The sequence below is a fragment of the Pseudonaja textilis genome, chromosome Z, assembly GCF_049901715.1.
Source record: "Pseudonaja textilis isolate UNSWEBS1 chromosome Z, rPseTex1.2, whole genome shotgun sequence".
NCBI lineage: Eukaryota > Metazoa > Chordata > Lepidosauria > Squamata > Elapidae > Pseudonaja > Pseudonaja textilis.
Genome location: NC_142008.1, coordinates 15,937,193 through 15,963,613, shown reverse-complemented (window position 1 = coordinate 15,963,613; position 26,421 = coordinate 15,937,193). Strand labels below are relative to the sequence as shown.

Here is a 26,421-nt window from a genome sequence, read left to right as displayed (position 1 = left end):
TACAATTTTAAAAGCACAACTATAATACCATACATGTAAGTACCCGCAAAAACTTAAGAAAACAGATAGATAGATAGATAGATAGATAGATAGATAGATAGATAGATAGATAGATAGATAGATGATAGATGGATGGATGGATGGATGGATGGATAGATCGATAGATCGATCTTTGGTTATTCGGGTTTTCTCCCGCGTAAAATTGGAAGTATCTAGGCAACGTTTCAATGAAGTCTCATTCATCATCTTCAGGCTTGTGTCTTCGGCTTTGTGCTTCTCAGAATAATGTGAGCTTGCAGCTGCTTCTTCCTTTTAACTGCTAGTGGGGGTGTGACTTGATTGGGTGGGGGCTTGGCTGTGTTCTGATTGGCTGGGGGTGTGTTCTGATTGGTTGGGGGTTTGGCTGTATTCTGATTGGTTGGGGTTGGCTGTGTTCTGATTGGCTGGGGTTGTGTTCTGTTCAGGTGTGGGCTTGGTTGTGCTCAGGTTAGTATTAGTTGCTGAGGGATTTGAGCTGGTGAGCTGTGATCCTGCTGTTTGGCTTCGTGTTCGTGCCACATCTTCATGGTGGGTGTCAGTTCTCTTCATGTATGGGTCGGAGGGGTTTGAAGCGGGTAGTGATGCAGCTGTGGCATGGCTTCTGGTCTGTGGTCGTGTCTCATCTTCTGTGTGGGTGTGAGTCTGCTTTCTACGTGGAAGTGTGGTGGTAGCATCTTTTGTGGCCCTCATGCATTGTGGGTCTGGCGTCAATGCCCCCATCCAATCAAGTCACACCCACACTAGCAGTTAAAAGGAAGAAGCAGCTGCAAGCTCACATTACTCTGAGAAGCATAAACCTGAAGACACAAGCCTGAAGATGATGAATGAGACTTCATCGAAACGTCGCCTAGATACTTCCAATTTTACGTGGGAGAAAACCCGAATAACCAAAGATAGATCTATCTATCTATCTATCTATCTATCTATCTATCTATCTATCTATCTATCTATCTATTTGTCTATCTATGTAGGTCTAGGTGTGTTCGGGTCTTTTCCCATGTAAGATTGAGAGTATCTTGGCAATGTTTCGATGAAGTCCCACTCGCCATCCTCAGACTGGTGCTTTTAGCTTCGTGCCAGTTCAAGCAGTGTGTGATCGGAGCTGCCGTCTCTCTATAAATACTAGTGGTGGGGGCTGGTGTGCTGGGATGGTTGGCTGGGCTGCTGCCTCTTCATTGGTTGATGGAGTTGATGTTGGCATAATGGGCTGTGTGATGGCCTTGTGAGTTTTGTTGTGGATATATCCTGGATCTTGTGCTGTAATCTCCTGGGTTGTTTGCTTTGTAGTGATCTTTTTTCCATTCGCCTCTCCTGTTTTAACAGCTTGGGTAATGGGTTGTGTGATGGGCTTGCGAGTTCTTTTGTTGTGGTATCCTGGGTCCTGCGTTGTAATCTCCTGGGTCGTTTGTGTTTTGATCTCTTTTCCATTAGCCTCCTGTGTAGTAATGGCTTGGGTAATGGGTTGTGTGATGACCTTGTGAGACTTATTGCTGTGATATCCTTGGTATTGTGCTGGGATATCCTGGGTCATTTTCTGTGTTGCAACTTCTTGAGTTCTTGTGGTGTAATTTCTGAGTTTTCTGATGTGATATCCTGAGTGGGTGGCTGTGATGTAGCATTCTGGGTTTTAGTCTGGCTTCGAGTTTGGGGTCTGTGTCTGTGTTCTTGTCGTGTGTCAGCTTGTTTGGTTTTGGGATCGGGGGTGTGTGTGTGTGAGACTGCTTGCACTGGCATGAAGCCGAAAACAGCAGCCTGAGGATGGTGAGTGGGACCTCGTCAAAATGTTGCCAAGATACTCTTAATCTTACACAGGAAAAGACCCAAACACACCTAGACCTACATAACTGTACCCGTGAAAATCTATGAATATATATATGTGTGTGTGTGTGTGTGTGTGTGTGTGTGTGTGTGTGTGTGTATGTGTATGTGTATATATATATATATATATATATGTGTGTGTGTGTGTGTGTGTGCGCGCGCGTGTGTATGTGTGTGTGTATATATCTATATGTATATGTATGTGTGTGTGTGTGTGTATGTATGTGTATCTATCTATCTATCTATCTATCTATCTATCTATCTATCTATCTTTGTTTGGGTATTTTCCCATGTCGTTGTAGTTGTGCTTTTAAAGCGAACAAAGCTGAATACCATACATGTAAGTACCCGCGAAAACTTAAGAAAACACACACACACACACACACACACACATATATATGGATCTTTGGTTATTTGGGTGGACTCTCACTAATATACTAAAGCCAATGGATTCCAAAGAAAGAGGATTACCCACCTAATCCAAAAAAAAAAAAAAAAATCCTAATAAATGATAGCCATCCTCCCAGATGTATTTTAAGAGATCTTCTGAATTTTTAGAACCACTACTGAAATGATGTAATGCATACATAATAAAATAAACTAAATGTTAGTTGTCTCTCACATGGGTACACCAATTGGAAAGGTGTAACAGATTTTGTCAGTAGCATTTTGTCTGTATTCTGCATAGAATTCTTTTTTCTTTTGTTGAGGTGAAAACCTTGAAAGCCATCTTTGGTCCAAATGTTATCACCAACACAATATTACACACATACCTCTAGCATACCGTGCTCTACATTAAAAATTATAACCTTCTTCTTAGTGAGTGGTGCCTTTATGCCTTTTTACATCAAGAATAACAGGCAAAGAAAGCAGAACAGTGTTGGCCATGAAAGCCTGAATACAATTTGGAGAATATTATTGCCAACTGATTTGGTCTACAGAATATTTGGAATGATATTCTAACACATTATCAAGAAATAATGTCATTTCCATTCCTAAGATCAGATACAGGGCAAAATGAACAGTTTGTCATAGTTTCATAACAATATAAATCCATTTTATGTCACCAGTCCACTGGTTCATATAACTCTATCAATAAAAGCAGTTATTCAAAATGTCAGACATTTTCCTACCTCTATTCATCTTTTATTGAAGAGCTAGGGCTAAATTTAGAACTTTGGGCATGTAAAACATAGATTTTCACCTCTCAATTACACAGTCAACAATCTCCAACATTACAGATGACAATTAACTTTCAATTTTCTTCAAAGCTGCAACAGCAAATTTTCTATCTCCTTAATTTTTCATATTTTTCCACTGCTTTTCTGCACTTTTTTTTTTTTGCATTTTATCCTAGATTATACTTTTCTCAATTTAGGTGCTCTCCTGATTCACAAGCTTCAATTCCAACACTGAAAATTCTGAGAATCAAAGCTTATTCTCTTTTCTTTATTTCTTAGATACATCACAATCATATTATGATCTTTTTTTAAAGGACTGGTGTAATAAAAACCATACTGGATCAAACCAAATTCTCAGTGATTACCAAATGTGACCTATTAGATGGGAACCCTTAAGCAGAAGATGAGAGCGCTTATATGGCCCTAAAGCCTCTGATACTGAATAGTAGCAGATAGCTGTCAATCTTTTTACAACAGATAGCTGTCAAGACAGACCATTTAAGAATTTGTCATCTTAACATTTCAGTTTAATATTTCACCAGGCAAGATAGAAAATTTATTATTTAACAGAATTTTGTGTTCTGTTACTAGGGCAAGCAATCTTAAGAAGAGGCAACAAATTAAATCAGAGAAGATTGCCAGTCGGCAGTAAATTATTAGAGTTAAAAAGACCAATATATTAAGCTGGGCATTGTGTGTTCTAAGAATAATGCTTAACTCAAGTTTCAATTTAAAATGGGTAAAGCAGCCAAAGAGCTGACAATGATTCTTCATTTGTGCCTGTTGATTTTCAGTTTTGATGACCAAACAAGAACCTAACAATTTCTGGAACAACTATAGATTCCAACACCTTCTAGAAAATCAATGACAAAAATGCCCATGAACACCTCAATATATTTATAGAATGTCTAATGCTTAAGAAGCAGATATGACTTTAACCTGAATTATGCTAAACATTGCAATTTCAATCTAAAAGCATTTCCAAAAGATAATGAGCTGTATTAAAATCAACTGGAAAGATCATACTGCTCATTCCGTTAGGACTTGATTTGTGTAAATTCAATATCTTTCCCTATAAAGGCTTTTAAAAATCCATTAATAAAATGTAGTTCTGGCTTTACAGCTGACAAACAGTCACCTCCCACAGCCAAGAATAATAATGAAAATTTACAAACCAGACACTGGAAGAAATATTGACCGAAGTCTAATTTGGTGCCTACCTGTCTACAGGTGAAGACTTTGAATTGCGTCCTTTCTTTATTTGGGCATACAATGCTTCGACTGTTGATAGTTCTCCTGGGCTCTGTGGTCTACTGCTAATTGTGCTGCTATTCATGGAGGAATATGAAGTAATACCAGCATATGTTGATTCAGAATCACATGTATAACTCCTGTTTAAATCATGGATCTCAACATAATCTCGTTCCCGGGCTTGTCTTTCACGAAACTCACGGGTCTTGGCTTGTATTCTGGAAATGAGAAATAAATTTGAAAATAGGGTGAGAAAATAATTGCAATTCATGAGTAACTAAAATTTAAATTGTTTAAAAAATAGCTTTAAGGTCTAAATACTTAAGTACTAATAGGCATGGGGGTTTTGCAGTGCAGTTCTTTATGGCTTAAAAATTATCAGCAAAAATTAATATAACAGACATGATGATGGTTTGCCAGCTACACAAATTTGCATATAGCTGTACTGATATTACTTTGCCTAATTATGCACTGAACAAGCCATTGAGTTATTGAATACAAGATTTAAAAAAAACTAGATTGCTTCAGCACAAGAATATTCTTTCCATACTATGTGGACATAAATCATAATGTTATAAGAGCTTTGAGACCATTTCACATGGTAATTATTAATCATTTGTGTTTGTAATATTATATATTCCACACTATATCACAATATATCTCTATGGTTGACACAATCATTTTAATAAAAGAATATGCTTATGGCTTTATCTTATATTTACCCTAATTCTGCTCTTTATCCATTCAGATTTTTCACATCTTTCAGATGCCCTATTGTATGGTTTTTATCAAGAATTCAGAAGGATTGTATTGATCTATTTTACATGGAAAGTTTTCAACCAAATGCATGCAAATACACATAAACTTTACATATTGGATATCACAAAAAAGTATTAACATCTCATTCTTATAATGCAAACATTCTTCTGTATGGCTCAGTTTAGCTCTAGATGCATACGGATGTCATTCATACAAACAGGAAAAAACTAAGCAGCTCTCTATATTTTATATGAAGAAAAACAGTCAGGTAGGACACAGAATCATTTCAGATACAATATTAAATTGCAAGAAATAAGAAGATTCCTGCCCAAAGTGATATGATAAAAATACAACAAGCAAAGTCTTACAAGAACCAACATTGAATAGTTCTGTTCATAGAAATTACCGAATGCAAAGTTAAGATTATCTCACTGTAATATTATACTAATATAAAACTTTGTAGAACATGTTAGCTTTAACCGAATGTCAAAATTCTAAACTGCACATACTTGTCTACCTGAATTGTACAAAAAGGGCTTTTTATAGTGGAATGTGCTTAAACGTTATCTTCCAAATGGTTTGGAAGATCAAAACACCTTTGTTCTTTTTCCTTCCAAAATACTAATCTACAACTATAAGCATGATTATGCATTACAATGCTTTTCTTGTAGGAAAAAAGGTGTTGTTTTATATCCGTTAAGCTATTGAGAAGAGCTGAGATTGATATAGATTTCCCCCTGTGTAACTGTCATCAGCAGAGCTCTCAAACTTGGCTCCTTTCTGATTTGTATAAAATTAATTTTTAATTGGTCAATAAAAATATCGCTAAAGGGAAGGCAGCTAGGTACTCTTTTGGTTCACTGAAATGTTCCAACTAACCAACTCTGAACCAACAAACTCCGAGACAGACATTTCCTCAAAGTTCCATTTTATTAAAGTTGTCACATTGGCACATCTGGGAAAGCTCGAATCTGAGGTTTTCCCTTCCCAAAAGAAAATCAAAGATTCATCCCCTGAGGCCATCAGTCCATTACATGGCCCAATCAAATCTTTGTAGGTTTAGTTTTTAGCAAGTAGACCTGAACCTACTTCTCAGTAAGCTAGAAAAAAGTAGAATAGATAGCACCACTACGAGATGGACTCGCAACTGGCTGGCAAACTGTACTCAACGAGTAGTCCTTAATGGATCTAAGTCTACATGGAGGGAAGTAAGCAGTGGGGCACCACAAGGTTCCGTCTTGGGCCCGGTACTCTTCAATATCTTCCTTAACGACTTAGATGAGGGAATAGAAGGGGAACTTACCAAATTTGCAGATAATACTAAGCTGGCAGGAATAGCTAACACCCAGATCCAGATGGATCTTGACAGACTAGAATACTGGGCCATATCTAACAAAATGAAATTCAATGTAGAGAAAAGTAAAGTCCTACACTTAGGCAAGAAAAACCAAAAGTACACATATAGACTAGGTGAAACCAGGCTCAATAGCAGTAATTGTGAGAGGGATCTTGGAGTCTTAGTAGACAACCAGCTAAATATGAGCCAGCAGTGTGCAGCAGCAGCCAAAAAAGCTAATGCAATCCTAAATTGTATTAACAGAGGGATACCATCAAGATCAAGGGAGGTACTAATACCACTCTATAAAGCCTTAGTAAGAGCACACCCAGAGTGCTGCATCCAGTTTTGTTCATCACATTATAAAAAAGATGTTGAGACTCTAGAAAAAGTGCAGAGAAGAGCAACTAGGATGATTAGAGGATTGGAGACTAAAACATATGAAGAACAGTTACAGGAACTCGGCTTGGCTAATCTAGTAAAGAGAAGGACCAGGGGAGACATGATAGCAGTCTTCCAATATTTGAGGGGCTGCCACAGAGAGGAAGGGGTCAAGCTATTTTCTAAAGCACCTATAGGCCAGACAAGGAATAATGGATGAAAACTGAACAAGGAAAGGTTTAACCCGGAAATAAGAAGAAACTTTCTGATAGTGAGAACAATAACCAATGGAACAGCTTGCCCTCGGAAGTTGTGGGAGGACTATCACTTGAGACATTCAAGAAGAGATTGGACTGCCACTTGTCAGAAATGATGTAGGATCTCCCGCTTGGGCGGGGGGTTGGACTAGATGACCTATAAGGTCCCTTCTAACTCTGATTATCTGTTACCTTTTTGTCCCAACTGGAGACATCCTCCAGCCCTTTCCCTCCAGGTGCAGGGCACATGTCCTTGACTTTCTGAGAAAGAATGTTGATGTGTCTAATCTTCTATCTCATTATGAAATCCCCTCTCCCAGATTCCCAGGCACTAAATGTTTCAGCCTCAAAGCTTCCAAGTAAAACATGGCTTCCAAGGCTGACAGTCTATTTATGTTGATGGATGCCCATTTTTACACTATTTCAAGACAGGTCAAATTGTTCAATACATCCTGCCCCTTCTCATCATTCTTGGTTACTAGCCAGATTACCATTAAATTAATTTCATAATCCCTGGTGCTGCGTAACTTTTCCTTAAACCATTTACCATTCCTTTTTGACCCCTTTCCCTTTTTGCATATCTATCTACAGAGCATTGACTCGGTACAAATCTGTGTCCCAAAATAAGCACCAGATAGATTCCTTGTCAAGCTCCTAAGCTACACGGCTCTCTCCATAAATCAAAGGTTGAGTTGACAGCCTAAAAGACCTGGCCATGATTAATGTTAGACATATTTATGGCTTCCAAACAGTTGAATCCATGTCATATTTTTAATTTTCATAATTCTATTTCATAAACATGCTAGAAGGTTTTTAAAATGTATTATTAATAAAATAATAATAGATCAACATAATTATTTTAAAACAAATAATATACAAATAGTCCTTGATTTACAACCACAACTGAGCCCAAAATTTGTTATGTGAGACATTTTATTAAGTGAGTTTTGCCTCATTTAATCCCCTTTCTTGTCATAATTGTTAAGTGAATCACTCCAATTGTTAAGTTAGTGACACAGTTGTCTGGATTCCCCACCGACTTTGCTTGTCAAAAGGTTGCAAAAGATGATTACATGACTCCTGGACCCTGTAACCTCATAAATAGGAGTCAGTTGCCACAAGTCTGAATTTTGATAACATCACCATGGGGATGCTGAGATGGTCATAAGTATGAAAAATGGTTACTAGTCAAAATTTTCAGTGCTATTGTACCTCTAAATGGTCACTAAATGAACTGTTGTAACTTGAGGACTACCTGTATCTCTTTTTATTACCCATGAGATCTGAAATTCTAGACAGTCACTCTAATTGCATGTCAACATTTTTTTCAGTTCTGATCAAGACAATTTGCTCATGCTTTGGCTCACAATTTTCAATTAATGTATGTTGAATGAATCAGCAAACTTCATCCTTTAAAATTCAGAAGTTTAACAACTACAGTAGGTTTCCTTCTTCTATCAAATCTCATCTAGGCTATAAGAACTACGAAAATATTGTGCTTCACAGAAATTATATGCTGTTTTCCCAGACTGAGAAATCCCCAAATGAACTCCAAAACCTTGGAAATTCTACAAATATACGAAGTGTCTTGCTATGATTCCACCTGTTGCTTTAATACAGGGGTATCAAACTCGTTCATTGAGGGCTACAGCAGGGTTGTGTTTGACTTCAGGGGGCTGGTGTGGCCAGCATTATTCATTTGGGGAGAGGCTGTGGCAGTCTGAGAGCATCTGCCACCAAAAACGGGCTCCCGAGCTCTGTTTTCGGCTGTGATGGCCTCCTGAAACCCTCTGCCAGCAAAAGCATGGCAAAGCCACTGCAAGCCGGGTCCTTCACAGTTTCCAAGTTGGCACCACGACCCAGAACTAAACCCCCTGTGGGCCAGATCTGACCTGCGGGCCTTGAGTTTGACCCTCCTGCTTTAATAGTTCCAGATTGCCTTTGTTGACAGACAGTACTCTATTCTTTTATTGTGACCTTTTGGCTCAGTGACTATCTAAAAAGTGGTACTATTGTCTTTTTAAGAACTATTATTCCTTGTATCAATTATTTGTGAATGAACATAATCCAGTCTTCTCTTTTCTCTCTATACATAAAAATTTCAAAAAGGTGCTAGCTAGCTATTTGTTACTATCCATGTTATAATGAGTGGAAGAGTCATTTGATGTATATCTACGTCAGGTGGTTTCCTTCACGTATAAAGCAAATAAAAACAAACTAGACCAGCATTAACTCTTATCATTTGGAAAATTAAAAAAATCTAAGCCCATTAAGTTATGTATCTCCCAAATTTAATGTATGTTTTCAAACTGTTTAATTTCTAAGATTCACTGCTTTGAAATAATAAATATTCACAGTTTAATGAATTATTTGTCCTTTGCCATTGTCATAAATAAAACACTTCGCATTTACATAGACAAAATATTAAATAAACGGATGCTCTAAATAAAGTAATAAGGTTAATTTCCTTCCTGCTGTCACTAAATTCATGTTAGCAGCCTCTCTTCAGCTTGACATCAATTAATGATTTTAATTCCACACTCTTGTCACTAAACTCACTACCCTTTCCTCTAATTAAAATGGATGATGCATGATGCAGAAAAAAACACAAGACTTCTATTCTTGTTGTAACATTTTTACTCATTAGTATACTTTGCTAAAAAATATATATATTGGAGTTTGAACTAAAGAAATATAAAGAATGGTTGTATTACTACTAAGAAATGCAGGGATTTCCATTCAATCATAGAAGAACAAGCAGTACTGTGCAAATATGATCGAGTCTTCAGAACAAATTATCTGTATGTTTTTATCTGTCTATATCTCATAAGTTTTCCAGGTCTTGAGCATGATTCCTATTAACTTTCTTAGCAGCAATTGCTTCCTTCTAGGATGTTCTTTTCACTTCCCAATCTAGCTTATAGGCCATGTATTTCTAAGCCTGTTTAAAGCTTAGTTTTCAATAGCTTTCTGGCTATTACCGCTTCCACTTAAGCAATAGCATATACATAGCTAATAGCATATGGATATATACAGATAGACAGAATAACAGAAATGGCCTATATTGACAGACAGTATTGACTGTCAGCAAAGAGTTTGAAAAGACCTTGGATGTCTTTAGCCCAACCTTTTGTTCAAGCAAGAGACATCCCCAGACAAGTGGCTGCCTACCGCTCTCTTCTTAAAAGCCTCCGGTGATGAAGTATCCACTTCTGAAAGCAAGCCATTCCGCTGGTTAATTGTTTTCGCTGTTACAAAATTTCTTTTTAGTTTTTGGTTGGATTTCTCTTTGATTACTTTCTGTTAATTGTTTGCTGCCTTACCTTTTGGTACTTTGGAAAATAAGCTGACCTCCTCTTTGTGGCATCTCGAGATATTGGAACACTGCTATCATGCCACTCCAGTCCTTCTTTTCATCAGACTAGACATACCCATTTCCAGCAAATGTTCTTCATAAGTTTTAGCCTCCAGCCCCTAATCATCTTTGTTGCTCTTTTCTGCACTTTTTCCAGAGTCTCAACTTTTTTTTTCAATAATATGTTGATCAAATCTGGATGCAAATCTAAAGGTGATTTTTTTAAAAAACTCTGGATAAACCTTTGGAATAATATTCAAGTCTCACAAAGTGTCTGCATAAAAATTAAAATTAGCTAGCATAGTGTGATGCATGAATAAACAGTATTTTTTTCGGTGATAATCCCTTCTTCAATTCCTTGAAAGCTCTCATGAATCCAGTTGAGAGTGGGAGATCAAATAACTAAGTTCAATTTATGCTTGTTTGTGTGTCTGTGTATGTACGTGCACAAAGGACACACTTAAGGCTAAATAATTAATCAGTAATGAGACTTTCATAAGAGGTTCTATACTAACTTTTTTGTTCATCACTTTTCTGTTAAAGAGTTTGATTATTTTTAGAGCACCACATTATAAGGTCTTATTTAGTAAAGAAAAACTTCAGTATTTATTTCAGTCATTCCTTTCAATCTGTGAACTAGACCTTCCATTTGGAATATTTCAGCTTCTGCTTCCATTAATATGGAAGAAATGTAAGATCTACTGCAAAACAAGTGTGGGGAGCACCCCCTTCTGGTTTGGGAATTGTGAACAGCACAGAGAATTACACATAAGATTTGCAACACATGAAATCTATTGAAAAGGAGTGCAAAATACAATGGTGTTTTAAAACAACAAATGCCAAAACACATTGATATTTTGTGCATACACAGAAGTATTTTAGCTTCTAAAGACTGGTGCAGAAGCTTCAAAATCTAAGTCTTTCTGCAGATAATGCCATTCAGGCTTGTATATTCTACTGGAGCTATTTATTGCCAACTAAAGGCTACATATTCTAAAATAAGATACAAAGGGCAAATAACAAAACAAACACACCTACTTTACACACATATTTTGATTTAAGTTGTTTAACTAAAGCATGTGGCCAAGAGAATTATCTGTGCAATCTGAAAGTAACAATTTTTAGAACAGTACATTAAAGAGTACATTTCATAAGAATCACAGCCATTTTTATGACAACATCATAATCATCAGCTGCTGGATACAGTTCTACAGAGGAATTACTGAGTCTGTCATCTCTACCTCTATAACTGTCTGGTTTGGTTCTGCAACCCAACAAGACAGACACAGACTTCAGAGAGTAATTAGGACTGCAGAAAAAAACAATTACTTCCAACTGCCTTCCACTGAGTATTGTGCATGAGTCAAAAAGAGGGATATGAAAATATTTACAGACCCCCGCACATCCTGGACATAAATTGTTTCAACTCCTACCTTCAAAACGTGGCTTATAGAGCACTGCACACCAGAACAACTAGACACAAAAACAGTTTTTTTCCCAAATGCCATCTCTCTTTTTTTTTTAAAATATAGTTTATTAATTTTTACAATTAAAACCAGTCACAATACATACACAAATAAGCAAAAGAAAGAAAGAAAGAAAAGAAAGAAAAGAGAAGAGGAAGAGAGGGAAAGAATTTTAAGAAAAGAAAGAAAGAGGTTACATGATTAAAAGTATTCTTATTTAACAGTTTGCAAGATCTTCTTTTGTTTTCATCACCTTAACTTGTGTCATAAAACCACACCTGTTTTTAACTTTATATCGCTACCTCGTTGTTATGTATTGGTACTTTCCTTTTATGCCTTATAATATATTATTTATCTTTGGTCAATCCAATTATACCAACAATTCCAGCTTTCATAGTATAGTGAAGTGTCTTTGTTTTTAGCGCCAAAGTCAATTTATCCATTTCTGCGCATCTTGAGATTTTTTCAATAATCATTTCTTCTGATGGAATTTGGTGTTGTTTCCAATGTTGAGCGAAGGCTAATCTGGCCGCTGTTAAAATGTGTATTGTTATGTATTTAGTTTTTGGAAATTTGCTTATCAAAAATCCCTAGTAGGAAGGACTCTGGTTTGTATTCGATCTGCTCTTTGGTGATTTCTTCCAACCAAGTTTTGATTTTCTTCCAATACTTTTGGGTTTCTGCACAGGACCACCACATATGGAAAAAGGTTCCTTCTTTTTCCTACACTTCCAGCAATGCGGACTCATGTTGGGGTGCATCTTCGCTAACCTCGAAGGGGGAGATGCCATCTATAGAACATTTTATAAAGATTTTCCTTGTATGCTGCCGATTTGGTAATCTTATTGTTTCTGCCCCAAACTTTCTCCCATTCCGCTAATGTGATGCTGCGCCCTACATTCTTACTCCAAGCAATCATATTTCCTTTTACGATTTCTTCTTCTAGTTCTGTTTCTAATAAGTAGTTATAAAATTTTGTTATGTTTTTTTTATTTGATCCTAATAAAATTTTATCTAACTGTTGTAGTTTGTTATTAATTCCGAATTCTTTTTGTCTTGTTTATATCTGCTTTGAATCTGAAGATAAACCCATTGATCAATTTTATGTCCTTGCTCTTGAAGATCCAGCCTCGGTTTCAAATTTCCTTGTGGGTCTAATAAGTCTTTGTATTTAATCATTTTAGTAAGCTCCAAATTGTTTGGGTGAATCATTGCCTCCATTGTTGAAATCCATACTGGTACTTTTGTATAATGTTTTTTCCTTATTTTCCTCCAAATTGTTAATAGTGCGTCTCTAATTAAATGTCTATGGAAATATTTTTGACTGGTTTTCCCTACGTCCCATAGAAAGGCGTGCCACCCCCTTTGTAAATCATGGCCTTCTAAAAATAGTATTCTTTTATTGGTTAAACTCACCCAATCCTTCAACCAAACTAATGAGGTGGCCATATGGTATAACTCCCAGTTTGGAAATGCTAACCCTCCCCTGCTCTTCATATCCTGCATTGCTTTTACATCAATACAAGCGCAAGAAGAGAGAGGAATTGTTACACGACAAAGAGCAAAACAAAACTAAATAGATGGGAGAAGAAAAAAAATTACTATCAATAAACATAAATGGTTTAAATTCAACAATTAAGAGAAAAAGGATATTATCTAAATTAATTAAACATAATGCAGATATAACGTGCCTGCAAGAAACCCATATAAAGAAGAAGGATGAAAAATATTTAGAATGCCCGAAATTAGGAAAATTATTTACCACACCAGCAGATGAGGAGAAAAAGAAGGAATCTAGTATATGTGAAAGAGGATTTGAAATCTGAGCTAATATGGTCGGACTTAGAAGGAAGGACTCTGGGTTTGCAGATCTGGATTAATGATATTCCAATTCTTTTAGTAGTAATATATGCCCCAAATGGAGACCAAAAAGAGTTTTTAAACACCTATATGGAAAATTGGTTGAATTGCAAAAAGAAATATTTGTATGGTAGGGGACTTCAACTCCATTGCTGATTTCCAAAAGGATCACAGTAATGCCGGAAGAATAAAAAAGGGGAAGAGAGAGCTCCCCAAGATTTGTAGGGAAATGATGAAAGAGCTAAATCTGACAGATATATGGAGAAGATTACATCCTGAAAAAGACAATTTACATTTTATTCAAATCCCCACAAAACATGGACACGGATTGATATGGCATGGATGAGTGGAGAGATAGCAAATGAGACAAAAGAAGTGGAAATTTTGCCTAATGAATGGGCAGATCATAATCCAATACAGGTAATATGGAAGGGCAGGGCAAAACCAAAGAAAAGATGGACCTTAAACACTCAATTAATAAGAGAGAAAGAATATATTAATAAATTAAAGGAGGAATTGATTTTTTTATTAAAGAAAATGATAACGGAGAAACCACGAAACAAAACGTTTGGGATACGATGAAGGCGGTTATAAGAGGCACAACAATCTCTTATAATGCTAAGAGAAACAAGGAAAAATACTCCCAACAAAACAAATTACAACAGAGAATTAAGGAGCTAGAAACCCTTCTACAAAATAACCCAAAAGAATCCAAACTGCAAAATCAGATAAGTATAATCAAACATAAAACTGAATTTAATTGATCAAGAGAAAATGACTATGAATTTGAACTTAACTAGACAAATCTATTTTGAACATGCCAACAAGCCAGGAAGATGGCTATCTTATAAATTGAAAAAAAAAAAGAAAGAGAAGAGACTGATATACCAGTTAATAGATAGCAAAGGAGATACATACCAGGAAATAGAACAGAAAAAAGAAATCATTCATAAATACTTTGAAGATTTATACAAAAGAGAGGATGTCAGTGAAGATAGAATAAGGAATTATCTAGATGAAGTAAAGGATAAGGCAATTGGGGAAGAAATGGCTGAACTATTAAATAAAGACATTACTGAATCGGAATTGAAATCAGCAATAGAGAGCCAGAAAAATAATAAAACCCCGGGCCCAGATGGGATCCCAGGGGAGCTGTACAAGGCAATAGCAGATCAAATCGGATCACTTATGGTGGAAGTTTTTAATGACGTTTTACTAGCAGCTAGGATGCCGGACTCATGGAGGGGGGCACTGATCTCGCTGATCCCGAAGGAGGATACAGATCCCAGATATATAAACAATTACAGGCCGATTTCACTCTTAAATACTGATTATAAAATATTCACTTCTATTATAGCAAACAGATTAAAAAGATTGCTAAACTTGTATATACATGAAGATCAAAATGGATTCCTTCCAACTAGGCAAATAAAGAATAATCTAAGAATAGTATTAGATGTACTAGAATTTTATGAAGCCCACCCAGAGAGACAAGTAGCACTCATGTTTCTAGATGCAGAAAAAGCTTTCGATAATTTGAATTGGCAATTTTAATTCAAAAAATTTATAATTTGAATCTGGGTACCAAATTTGAAAATATTATAACAACTATATATGACACACAACAAGCTAATATAATAGTGAATGGGAATGCACCGCCCAATAAAGATAGAAAAAGGAGTGAGACAGGGTTGCCCACTCTCTCCCTGCTCTTCATATTAGCATTAGAGACATTATTAACACGAATTAGGCGGAATTCAGACATAAAGGGATTAACAGTTAAGAAAGAGGAATATAAATTGCAAGCGTTTGCGGACGATATGATTTTCTTCCTTGAAGAACCAAAAGACAGGGGACCAAAATTGATGAGTGAATTAGAGAAATTTGGAGCAGTAGCGGGACTTAAAATAACCAAATGCCATCTCTCTGCTAAACAAATAATTCCCTCAACACTGTCCAACTATTTACAAAGTCTGCACTACTATTAATCTTCTCATCACTCCTTATCACCCATCCCCCCCACTTGTGACAGTATGACTGTAATTTTGTTGCTTGTATCCTTACAATTTATATTGACTGTTTCCTAGTATGATTTGATTGCTTATTTGTACCCAATGACTATCATTAAGTGTTGTACCTTATGATTCTTGACAAATGTATCTTTTCTTTTTTATGTACACTGAGAGCATATACACCAAGACAAATTCCTTGTATATTCAATCACACTTGGCCAATAAAGAATTTTATTCTAGTCTATCCTGTCCTGTCCTGTCCTATCCTTGAGAAAAGATATCAACATGCCTATATGTTTCAATATGTAACAGTTTTCATTACATGTATTACAGGTCCTCCTTAGGACCATAAGTGATTTATATTGCTAAGCAAGGCAGTTGTTTTGCCCCATTTTCTTGTCACAGTTAAGAAAACCACTGCAAAGTTAAGTTAATAACCTGAGTGTTAAGTAAATCTGGCTTCCCCATTAAATTTGCTTGTCAGAAGATTGCAAAAGGTAATCACATAACTGTAGGACGTTGCAACAATCTTAACTATATGCCAGTTGCCAAATGCCAGAATTTGGATATGTGCCCATGGATAGGGCTGCTGCAATGGTCATACATGTGAAAAACAGGTGTCCATTATGAGGTGCAGTGAATCCTCAATTCGAGGTGGCACAGGAGACAACTCCAATATTTAATCAAGTGGAAGGTCTACCCTTTATCAGAGGCATCTTGGGTAAAGAGTAGGAATGTCCAAGCTGATCGCCTTGTGATGAGGTTCTATGCAGAAAACACAACCAAACCTGGTGGGGTGCAACCCTTAGTTCTATACCTGTAATACATTTGTTTTCTTTTTGTGTTATACAGGTCACCTTCAAGAAGTGAGGGGAGCTGAATGTCAACTAAAAAGATACTCCTCTGGTCTTTTTAGCTGCCAGAAAAAGTGAGTGAGGGAAAACAGTGCATCCCTTAAGTGCCTAGATAATCACAATGGCAGCCCAAAGTTGTCGGAGCACAAGAATATTATCGGAGAGCATGACTGATGACTCTTGGGGATGGATGTGTCATTGGAGAATACACATCCAGGGGGTGGAAGGACATCCAGGGTCAAGGGGGAAATGAATTATGTATTTTAGTATCGGCTGCATCTAGCCAACACCAAAATGGCCATTTCTAATAAATCAATTTTCTCTGAGATGTGGCTAGAGACTTATGATTTGAATGGGGGTGGATTTGTTGGAGTCCTGACAGCTAGTTTTTTGAACAGTCACTAAATAAATAGTTGTTAAGTCACTGCAACTAATCTGTACAGTTCTCATTTGGTTAGAAATTGCTTCTCGTATTATGTAAAATTTACATGTTTGAGCATAGTTCCTACACACCCATTACATAACAAAAAAATATTTGAGTTTAATATTGAGGCTCTAGATTTCCCCCCAAAAATAATAACTGATAAAAAGGTTGTTTTAACAGTTAACAATAACAGCCCCCTGCCAATTTAATGGTAACAGACTTATAGTAACAAATAGATTTGATTGATTCTTAATAGAAACATCAACTTTTAAAACATATTTTTAAAATATTTTGTATTTGTCTAAAAGTATATTTACATTATACAAATGAACATATATTTGTGCTTAGCATCAACAAGATTATTATATCAGTAAAGTATGCTTTCAAGGTGGATGTATATGGTACTTACTTTAGTAAACTTGTTATTGCGCATCTAAGCAATCATATTGAAATTTTCTTTAGTTTGCAATAACAGGTTAGGAACAATTGAGGAGATTCTTGCTTTTTTATAGTATTTATAGTAAAGATATTGGTTCTGAACCAAACAGCAGTCTCTCTATTCTATTCAATTCATTCAACAGAAAATTCAGCTACATTAATTTGCTTGGCTTCTAATCAATGGGAACAAAATACTTTCAAGGCTTAGAGCAAAATACTATGTGAGCAAAATACTATTAAAATGATAGAGCCAGGGTAGAATAATTTTATATAATTGTGGCCTTGATTGATTTTTTAATGGAGCATCTACTTACTCTCTGACCCTGTGGATTTTTGTTGCATTTTTACAACACACAGTAAATTCATTACACCCAATCTGGTCCCCCAAGTGTATTTCATTGTTAAAGGTATAGTAATCTAGAGAGCAAGTAGAGAAATTAAATGACCTACACCATTAAAAACAAGGAGAAACCAAAAAAAAAGAACTCCTTCTACGAAGTTATCATCCAACAAGCATATCATGAGCAAATGTAGAACAGCTTTTCATAGAAAGTTCAGCATGCATTTGTAAGTTCATCTAGGAAACCATTTTTCAACTGAAATTGAGGCTCTGGGTTAAAATATTTTGATTTTCTTTTCTTTATCAGTTTCAAAGTTTAATGGGTATAGATTTGTAAAAACCAATTACATGTTTTCAAAAATATAAAACATGTATAATTTTAGGATTTTGCTTGTTGTAACTGCTATGATTATAAAGTTAACTAGCTCAATATCCGTGCTTCGCTACAAAACTATGTGATCGGGCTTAGTTTTGGGGGAAGAAAATAAGGGGGGGGGAGGGAATTCTGCCTCTGCCTACCGGTATCCATTGGTATTAATCTGGCTAGCATCCTATCAGTGTGTGAGAGGCTGTTTGGAAACTAAAACAGTATTTGCTGTGTGAGAAGGAGACAGCAAGGAGCCTGGGTGTGGCTTAGCTCAACTGTTCTGTACTAAAGTTGCTTGATGCTGTGAAAGTAAAACTGAAAGTCTTCTCTCTTCTTGTTTTGCATTTGGAACAGATTTCTTTTCAAGTGGAGAGAGGGAATAGAACTCCTTAGCATCAGAGCACGTTAATAATAAACATGAAATACTAATGCTCCGATGGTCATTTCAAGAAATCCTTTCTTGGTGAGCACCTAGAAGTCAAGATGTGCCAAATTTCAAGTATTTAGGCTTTACGGTTCTGGAGATTTTGTGATGATGCATGAGTGGTATTTTACTTTTATATATATATAGGTTATGATAGACATTTAAGATAAACATTTAGATTTGGGTCTTATTCTTTATATTGTACCTCTAGTGACAGAATAATATTGCAAATCCTATCTTCAAACATGTGATTATCAGTATGAAAAGAATATTAATGTAGCAACTCTACATATATGTCAACAAGAACATGAATGGATTCATAAATCTCAGCTATTTAAACTTCTCTTGCTTCTTCAAAATATCTGCAAAATATCCAAGCATGAAGTATAATGAATGTGAAAGCACAGGGCAAAAGGCTGTTCTGTATTCACACTAGCATGTTTATAAATCAGTAAGATAAATTATTGACTGGTGGAAAACTAAGCAAAAAATTACACATAACTGGATGAACAATAATCTGACAAAATAAAAATAAAAAATCTGGAGGACTGCAGCAAGAACCATTTGTTACGAATAGCCAATTATTTCACACTGTACATGGACAACAGGAAAAAAAAAGATCTCCAGTGACAATGTTTCCAGAGATCAGTTTCAAAATCCAAATTATGACACGGGATAAAAATCGGCTTGCAACAAATGAAGATATAGATATTGCAAAGATTTTGGCAAAAAAGATTCAAAATGTATTTCAATGTTATAGAAATATTGATATTTTTATAACTGTCTATTCAATCAGCTATAGTACAAACAAATAATATGAGTATTCAGTGGATGATATGGTAACAAGGCATCTATTATTATTATTTCTTTAAGAAGGCAAGTGGAACAGACGTCCTCTGAATACAGTCATATTTGTTATAGCTGATATAAATTCTGTTTCCTCTTATTAAGTTACATGAGATCTAGAAAATATGTATTTAAGTAATTGACCCAAAATTAATTCCAGAAGAATTAAAATACTGTAGCTAAAAATATCATGTATAAAAAGATTCACTACTAATTTTTAAGTAAAAGATTAAAGTCTACCTCTCCTGTTCTTGTTTCATACGTATTCTCTCCTCTTCTGAAGTAACAGCTCCCTGCATTTTTATTTTCTCAATCTTGTCATCTTTTCGATGTTTGCCAAACCTGTTAATAACAAAATAAAAGTTCTAACTTGTCAAAATGATCAATAAGTGTGTAAGATTTCCATTCTTGGCATAGGAAATTAAGTCCTTGGTATAAGATGGCACTCACCTAATGGGATGTGAAGTATCATGTTGCTTGTCAAACAAATATCAATTTCAATTCTTGAAAATGCTTATATTTTATTGACATCTCCATGAAATTCTTTTATTAAATTTGCAACCAAATATTTTTCTACTACACTTATTTACATATGAATGCAACAGGCCAGTATCATTAATCAAAATGTCCAGAGGTAAAATCTATTTCTTTGAACATCTGAGGAATAAACTATTCTTATATGGTATATGTATGAAATACAGATAATTTATTCCACTCTAATCAGCACTAACTTTGATTTACCAAGGTAAATCCTAAAAGTGCATAGTTACATCTATTTCAAAAGATAACATGGCCTCATTCACTATAAACTGTTACTGAGATGATTTGAGACTACTATTAATTTTAGGAGAAAGTAAGAACACATTGGCATTATATTTTTAAAAATCTTCCTGTCTCCTTCACTGGAAAAAAATGATAGGCCACTTCATGGTTTATGGCATATTCACAATATCCAGTTTCCCAAAATACAATATACTTGTTTTATTCTAAGCAAACTAGAACCATGTAAAAGTGAGATGGGTGCTTATATAAAATCATATAAACAAAGTGAGTAATAGAAACAATCCAGAATCAGTTTCTATTTAGCATAAAGCCAGTTACGTGGATGACCTTGGACCAGTCACTCTACTTAAGCCCTAGGAAACCATCAAATTGCTTCCAAAATCTTGCTATGAAAACTGCAGGGATTTGTCCAGGCAGTTGCCAGGAATCAATATATATTGGAAAGCATAAAAAAGGCAATACAATGTATTATTTGTACAATTAAAACAAAAGCAGTTTATTTTAGGATTTTTTTTTATGATAGCTTGAAATAAAAGTTGCAATTGAAATATTCTGCTTTCTTCAAAATGTGATAAAATGAGGAGAGATTTCTGAAATTTTGTTCAATTACCTGAACAAATGCTTTGAGTTACCTATGAATTTTCAAAAACCTAGTGCTATTTTAATTCTTGGTTTAGTCCATCCTTGACAACTACATAATGATAATTCAATGTTCAAACCAATAATCTATCTCTTTACGAATGTTCTAAAAAGCTAAGAAATACGTAGTTCAACATCTGCAAATATCTCTTTAGATGATTCACGAGATGAGAGATTTCTACTAGTTCCTTTTTTTTATAAAAAAAGAGAGTAAAATGGTTATTTTTCAAATAATACAATTGTACTCTTAATGGACAAAGAGCCTCAGCTGACAATACAATACATTCCAAATCCAAAATATCCAGATAGTAAGAAATTCAGAGCTGTCCACTCGTGCAAAAAGACATATTCCCTTCATTTATTTAAATCATTTTATTGTAATAAGATCACAGTAAATAAAGATAAATCCTAGGATATTATTCCTAAATACTGAGAGAGTCCAGAAAATGAATCCCAGTAAACGAACTCGTGTTCAGTATGACAACTTAAAAATAGTTCATATACAAGAAACTCTTGCTATTCAGGAATCCAGGAGTAAATAAGCAAACGTATTTTTATTTTCAAGTTTTATGCAAGCAATGTCAAATAACGACCTGAGAGGATCCTCAGAGCAATCAAATAAACACATCAATTTTTCCAGTCCTGCAAACTGATATGCATTCCCCAACATAATTAAGTATTTTTGTTAGGCTGCTAGTTTAGTCCCATTGTGATAGTAATTATCTTCTAGAACCGAGTATGCTTCTCAAAGTTATATTAGTTTTCCTTGCCCACTATTAAAAAAATTAAAAGGACGTACTTTTTCTAGGTAAATCTGAGGTCTCAGAAAACTCCAATAGATTAAGGATCCAATTATTTTGCATCAAATATCCATACATGTGAACTCATACACATATGTAAGGATATCAGAATAAGGAGATTCCATTACATCTCATATAATGAACATACATGTATTTGTGAAGCTGATGAAGTAGAAGATCTGACTCATATATTATTCAATTGCTGTTTGTATATGGGGGTGAGAGATAAGTACCTTGATCCACATAAATGTATGGCCCAGTGGGAGGCCCATATTAAAACTTCATGTGCGGCCAGAATTTGAAAATGACATTTAGTTACAGCACAATTTCTAACTAAAATGGTCCAACTGAGATCGTCATATGTGGGTCTGATTGGGGTGGAATGCAGGGGTGATACAGAAATATAATTTTAAATCATTTTATTTTATTTTACATATTTTTGTATTACATTATTGTATTTTATCCTATCCTATATCCTACTCTTATTTTAAATTGTTTGCATAGGATTTTATTGCTAATATGTTTTTGAACCTTCTATGTTGATATGGCCTACATGCTAATCAATCATCTAATAATAATAATAATAATAATATCAACAACAACAACATAATGAGATATCTTATATACAAAGTGCTAATGTAGACTTAAAGACAACTTTTGGTTTACTTCAGTTTAGAAAGTTTACTGATGTAGACAACCAACTAAGATGGCTTGTTCCAAACATTAATTAATCCAAATTCCCTAGAAAGGATTTTCCTACTACTCTATCAGGCAACTGTCAGTGGTTGACACAACTGATCCTGAGTATCATCTATCACTATTTTTTGTTTAAATCTATAGGTATGGAACTCAGTGGAGAAGTAGCTAAAATAATGTTGACAGAAATTTGATAAGCATAGGCCAGAATTATTCTTTTTCTTTTTTTAACTGTTGCAAATAATTTTAAAGAAAATCATCCAGAGAGGGGGTGTTGGGTGGCCAAAGGCTTATTGTATTTTGAGGAAAAAAATATTGGTCACTCAACAGCTCTGTTCGTGCCCCGTTATTTTCTTTTTATCTGGACTGACTTGATTGTCATAAATGAAAAAGAATCACAGAATTATATAGTTGAAAAAGATATTGGGAATCTCCTAGTCCAACGCCTTGTTCAAACAAGAGATCCTATATCATTCCAAACAAATGGCTGTTCAGTCTTTTCTTACAACTTTCAGTAATGGAGCACCAACAATTTCTAGATTAATTGTTCAATTCCACAGATTAATTGTTCTCCCAGAAAGGAAATTTCTTCCTAATTGTTGCTTCTCTCTTTGAATACTTTCTATCCTTTACTCTTGTTTTTCCCCCAGGTGCTTTGGGAAATACGTTGATCTCCTCTTCTCTGTGATATCCCCTCAAATATTGGAAGATTGCTATCATGTCATCCCTAGTTCTTCTCTTCGTTAGATAAGACAATCCCAGTTCCTGTAACTGTTCACCCCATGGTTTAATATCCAGCCCCTAATCATCTTTGTTGCTTTTTTCTATCTAGAGTCTCAACATTTTTTTGTACTATGGTAACCAAAACTGAATGCAGTATTCCAACAATGGTCTTATCAGAATAGTATAAAGCAGTACTACCACTTTATGTGGTGTTGATGCTATCTCTGTGTTGATGCAGCACTGTATTTTGCTAAAGCACTCATACATATTTAAATGATTGTCCACTAGAACTCCTAGATTTCTCTCATAGTTACTGCTGTTGAACTAGTTACTAATTATTCTATATTTGTGTTTTTGTTTTTCTTGCTTCAATGTAAACTTTAGTTTTCTCAGAACTGAGTTGCATTTTGTTATATAAAGTCCAGTATTCAAGTCTATCAAGATCTTTATAGAATCAAGATTATGTGAAGTATTAGTACCACTTTACAAAGCCTTAGTAAGACCACACTTGGAATACTGAATCTAGTTTTGGTCACAATATAAAAAAGATGTTGAGGCTCTGGAAAGAGTGCAGAAAAGAGCAACAAAGATGATAAGGGGGCTAGACATTAAAACATATGAATAATGGTTGCAGGAGTCGGATACATCTAGTCTAACAAAAAGAAGGACTAGATATATGATAGTAGTGTTCCAATATTTGAGGGACTGCCACAAAGATAAGGGGCTCAAACTATTTTCCAAAGCACCTGAAGAAAAAGAAGAAACCATGGATGGAAACTAATCAAGGAGAAAAGCAACCTAGAACTAAGGAGAAATGGCCTAACAGTGAGAACAATCAACCAGTAAAATGACTTACCTTCCGAAATTGTGGGTGCTCTAACACTGGAGATTTTTGTTCTGTGATCCTGCTTTCTTCTGAAGTGTTGAAAAGTATCTTATAAAGCAGGGGCCGCCAACCTTTTGGACCTCAGGGACCACCACTCATAATTTTAGATCCCAGGGACCACTAACTGGCTCTGTGGGCATGGCCTAATTTGTGGGTGTGGCTTGGTGGTCATGTGACTGGCTGGGCATGGCTTATATGTAAATATTATAAATATTTATATAAATATTGAATTTTTTTATAAAAAAGAGCAACTTTAACCCAAAATCAGGCAAAGCAGGCAGGCAGATTGAGTTGCTCACAAAGTCACAGATTCATTCAGAAATCTATCTATCTGCCATTGGCTAGCTCAAACTGTCACATAAAATTTGCTTGCAAACAAACACAAAAAATTTGCTAGCAAGCAAACTCATAAAATTAACTCACAACACACCATGCATGTAAATATTGAATTTTTTTATTTTAAAAAAGAACAACTTTTATCCAAAATCAGGCAAAGCAGGCAGATTGAGTTGCTCACAGAATCATTCAATGATCTATCTATCTGCCATCGGCTAGCTCATTCTCTCAAATTTGCTTGCTGTGAGTCTGCACTGAATTTGCTTGCAAGCAAAACTTCAGTCCTAAGGGAGGTTCGGCTGTGCTTAGCTAGAAAGCAAGAAATCTAACCATTTCCTGCTTCCTAGCTAAACTAAATCGTCTGGCACAGCAGAACAGATGATGATCGGAAAAAGGAAAAATAGCAACTTAACAGACAAGTTTTCCGGGTAAGGAGTGAGTGGGCGGGGATGGTTCCTGCAGGCCATGTGAGCTGAGCAGCCTTGTGTTTCTGCACGCCTGGAGTAATTGCTTTGGGGGGGTGCTCTGGGGGTGAGATTTCTCTGCGGCGCACCAAAATTTTCTTACGGCCCACTAGTGGGCCACGGCCCACCGGTTGGTGACCACAGTTATAAAGCAAGGATGTCAAACTCAAGGCCCCGGGGTGGTGGTGGATCCAGCTCATGGGGTGCTTAGATCTAGCCTGCGGGGCTGGCCTGGAAACAGCAAAGGACCAGCCTGCGCTCTGCCAGCAAAAACAGAGCTCAGGGAGGCCATGCAAGGCCTGCCTGGGCTATGTTTTTGGCCACAACACCTCCTGCAGCCCTTTGCCACTGAAAATGGAGACCAGGGAAGACCGCATGAGAACTTCATGAGGCCATCATGGTCAGAAATGGAGCCTTGATGAATGACATCAAGCTGGCCACGACCCCTTACTAAGTGCCCCTCTGCCCCTGAGATCAAACACAACCCTGATGTGGCCCTCAATGAAATTGAGTTTGACACCCCTGTTCTAAAGTATGAAAAAAATTCATTAATCTAACATTAACTTTCAACAAAGTTTAATTTCCATTATACATGAATGATGAAATTTTTGGAAAAGAATATGATCTTGCTTTTGCTGGCTTAAAAAGATGACTTGGGAAGGGGAAGAACAAATGTATAAAAAAAATGCTTCCTCAGAACAGGGAATGTTCTTAAAGATGGTTTCCACTGGATTTTAGGGCTTTCTAGATTTCTGCAGGCCAGTCTAATAACTGTAGAAAACCAAGCGTATTCTGCCAATGTTTTTCTTTTTGGTGTTTAAGCTTGATTTGATACAAAATTATATTTAAGTCAGGTGAGTTGTTATTTATCCATTACAGTGTGCTTTTATCTAATTAGTGCTTAATGAATGACATTTCAGTTTTAAAGATAGTATTTTATGTCTAGCTGTTTTGAGCATGCAGGAAATTAAGATATAAATTTATTAACAACATGTTCAATGGATTTTCTACACAGAGGTGTCTGGTACATACTAAATATCATAATTCAAAACATTTCCTAGATTACACGTCAGCATAATAACAAGTCTTCCCCTTTATTCTTTTCCTCTTGATCTTTGTTAATTTATTTCTCCCTTCCCTGCATCTAGTCACCATCTTCTACAAACGTGTCTCCCCAAACAACGGACTTGCTAGACTTTTGTCCCAAATTGGGTGTTGGTTGCTATGGTTACTTGGTAGGGGTTCAAGACCTAAAAAAAACCCAGTATACATTTTCTTCACAAAAATGACAAGAGGGAAAAAAGGTTTATATTCACTTGTAAATGCACATGCTTGTGTACCAGATGCTTCGTACACGAAGAAAATATATATACTGAGAACTACGTCAAAAAGGGCGTTGGTACTTACCTGACATGCCCGTTCTCTTTGAGCTGTGAAGAGCATCCAGTAGTGGGAGGTGCTTCAGTCTCTGCATGTCTAGGCTGGGCTTAATTTGTGGAATGCTCCTCCTCCTCCATGGGACTCCTCCCCAGCATTCCCCAGTTTTGTGAAGATGAGAGAAATAAACACCCTCGATCTCAATGCCCTAACAAATTTGTTGGCCAAAACATAACCCCACCAGATGGAAAAAGGGTGGGGCTGGATGCTCTTCACAGCTCAAAGAGAATGGGCATGTCAGGTAAGTAC

At 35.9% G+C, this 26,421-nt stretch overlaps 1 protein-coding gene across 22 annotated transcripts in view; it reads right to left on the bottom strand.

The window, feature by feature from the left end:
• PARD3 (par-3 family cell polarity regulator) overlaps window positions 1-26,421 on the bottom strand; it is a 612,541-nt gene that overhangs the window by 126,811 nt on the left and 459,309 nt on the right. For 16 of the 22 annotated variants that reach the window (XM_087915556.1, XM_026710113.2, XM_087915558.1 and 13 more), the window contains 2 exons: window positions 19,649-19,750; window positions 4,259-4,507 (listed from right to left, as the gene is read on the bottom strand). In XM_087915556.1, coding sequence (XP_087771682.1) covers window positions 4,259-4,507; window positions 19,649-19,750 — 351 coding nt within the window. The remainder of the gene's footprint in view (window positions 1-4,258; window positions 4,508-19,648; window positions 19,751-26,421) is intronic. The other 6 variants (XM_087915560.1, XM_026710115.2, XM_087915564.1 and 3 more) reach the window with 1 other exon arrangement.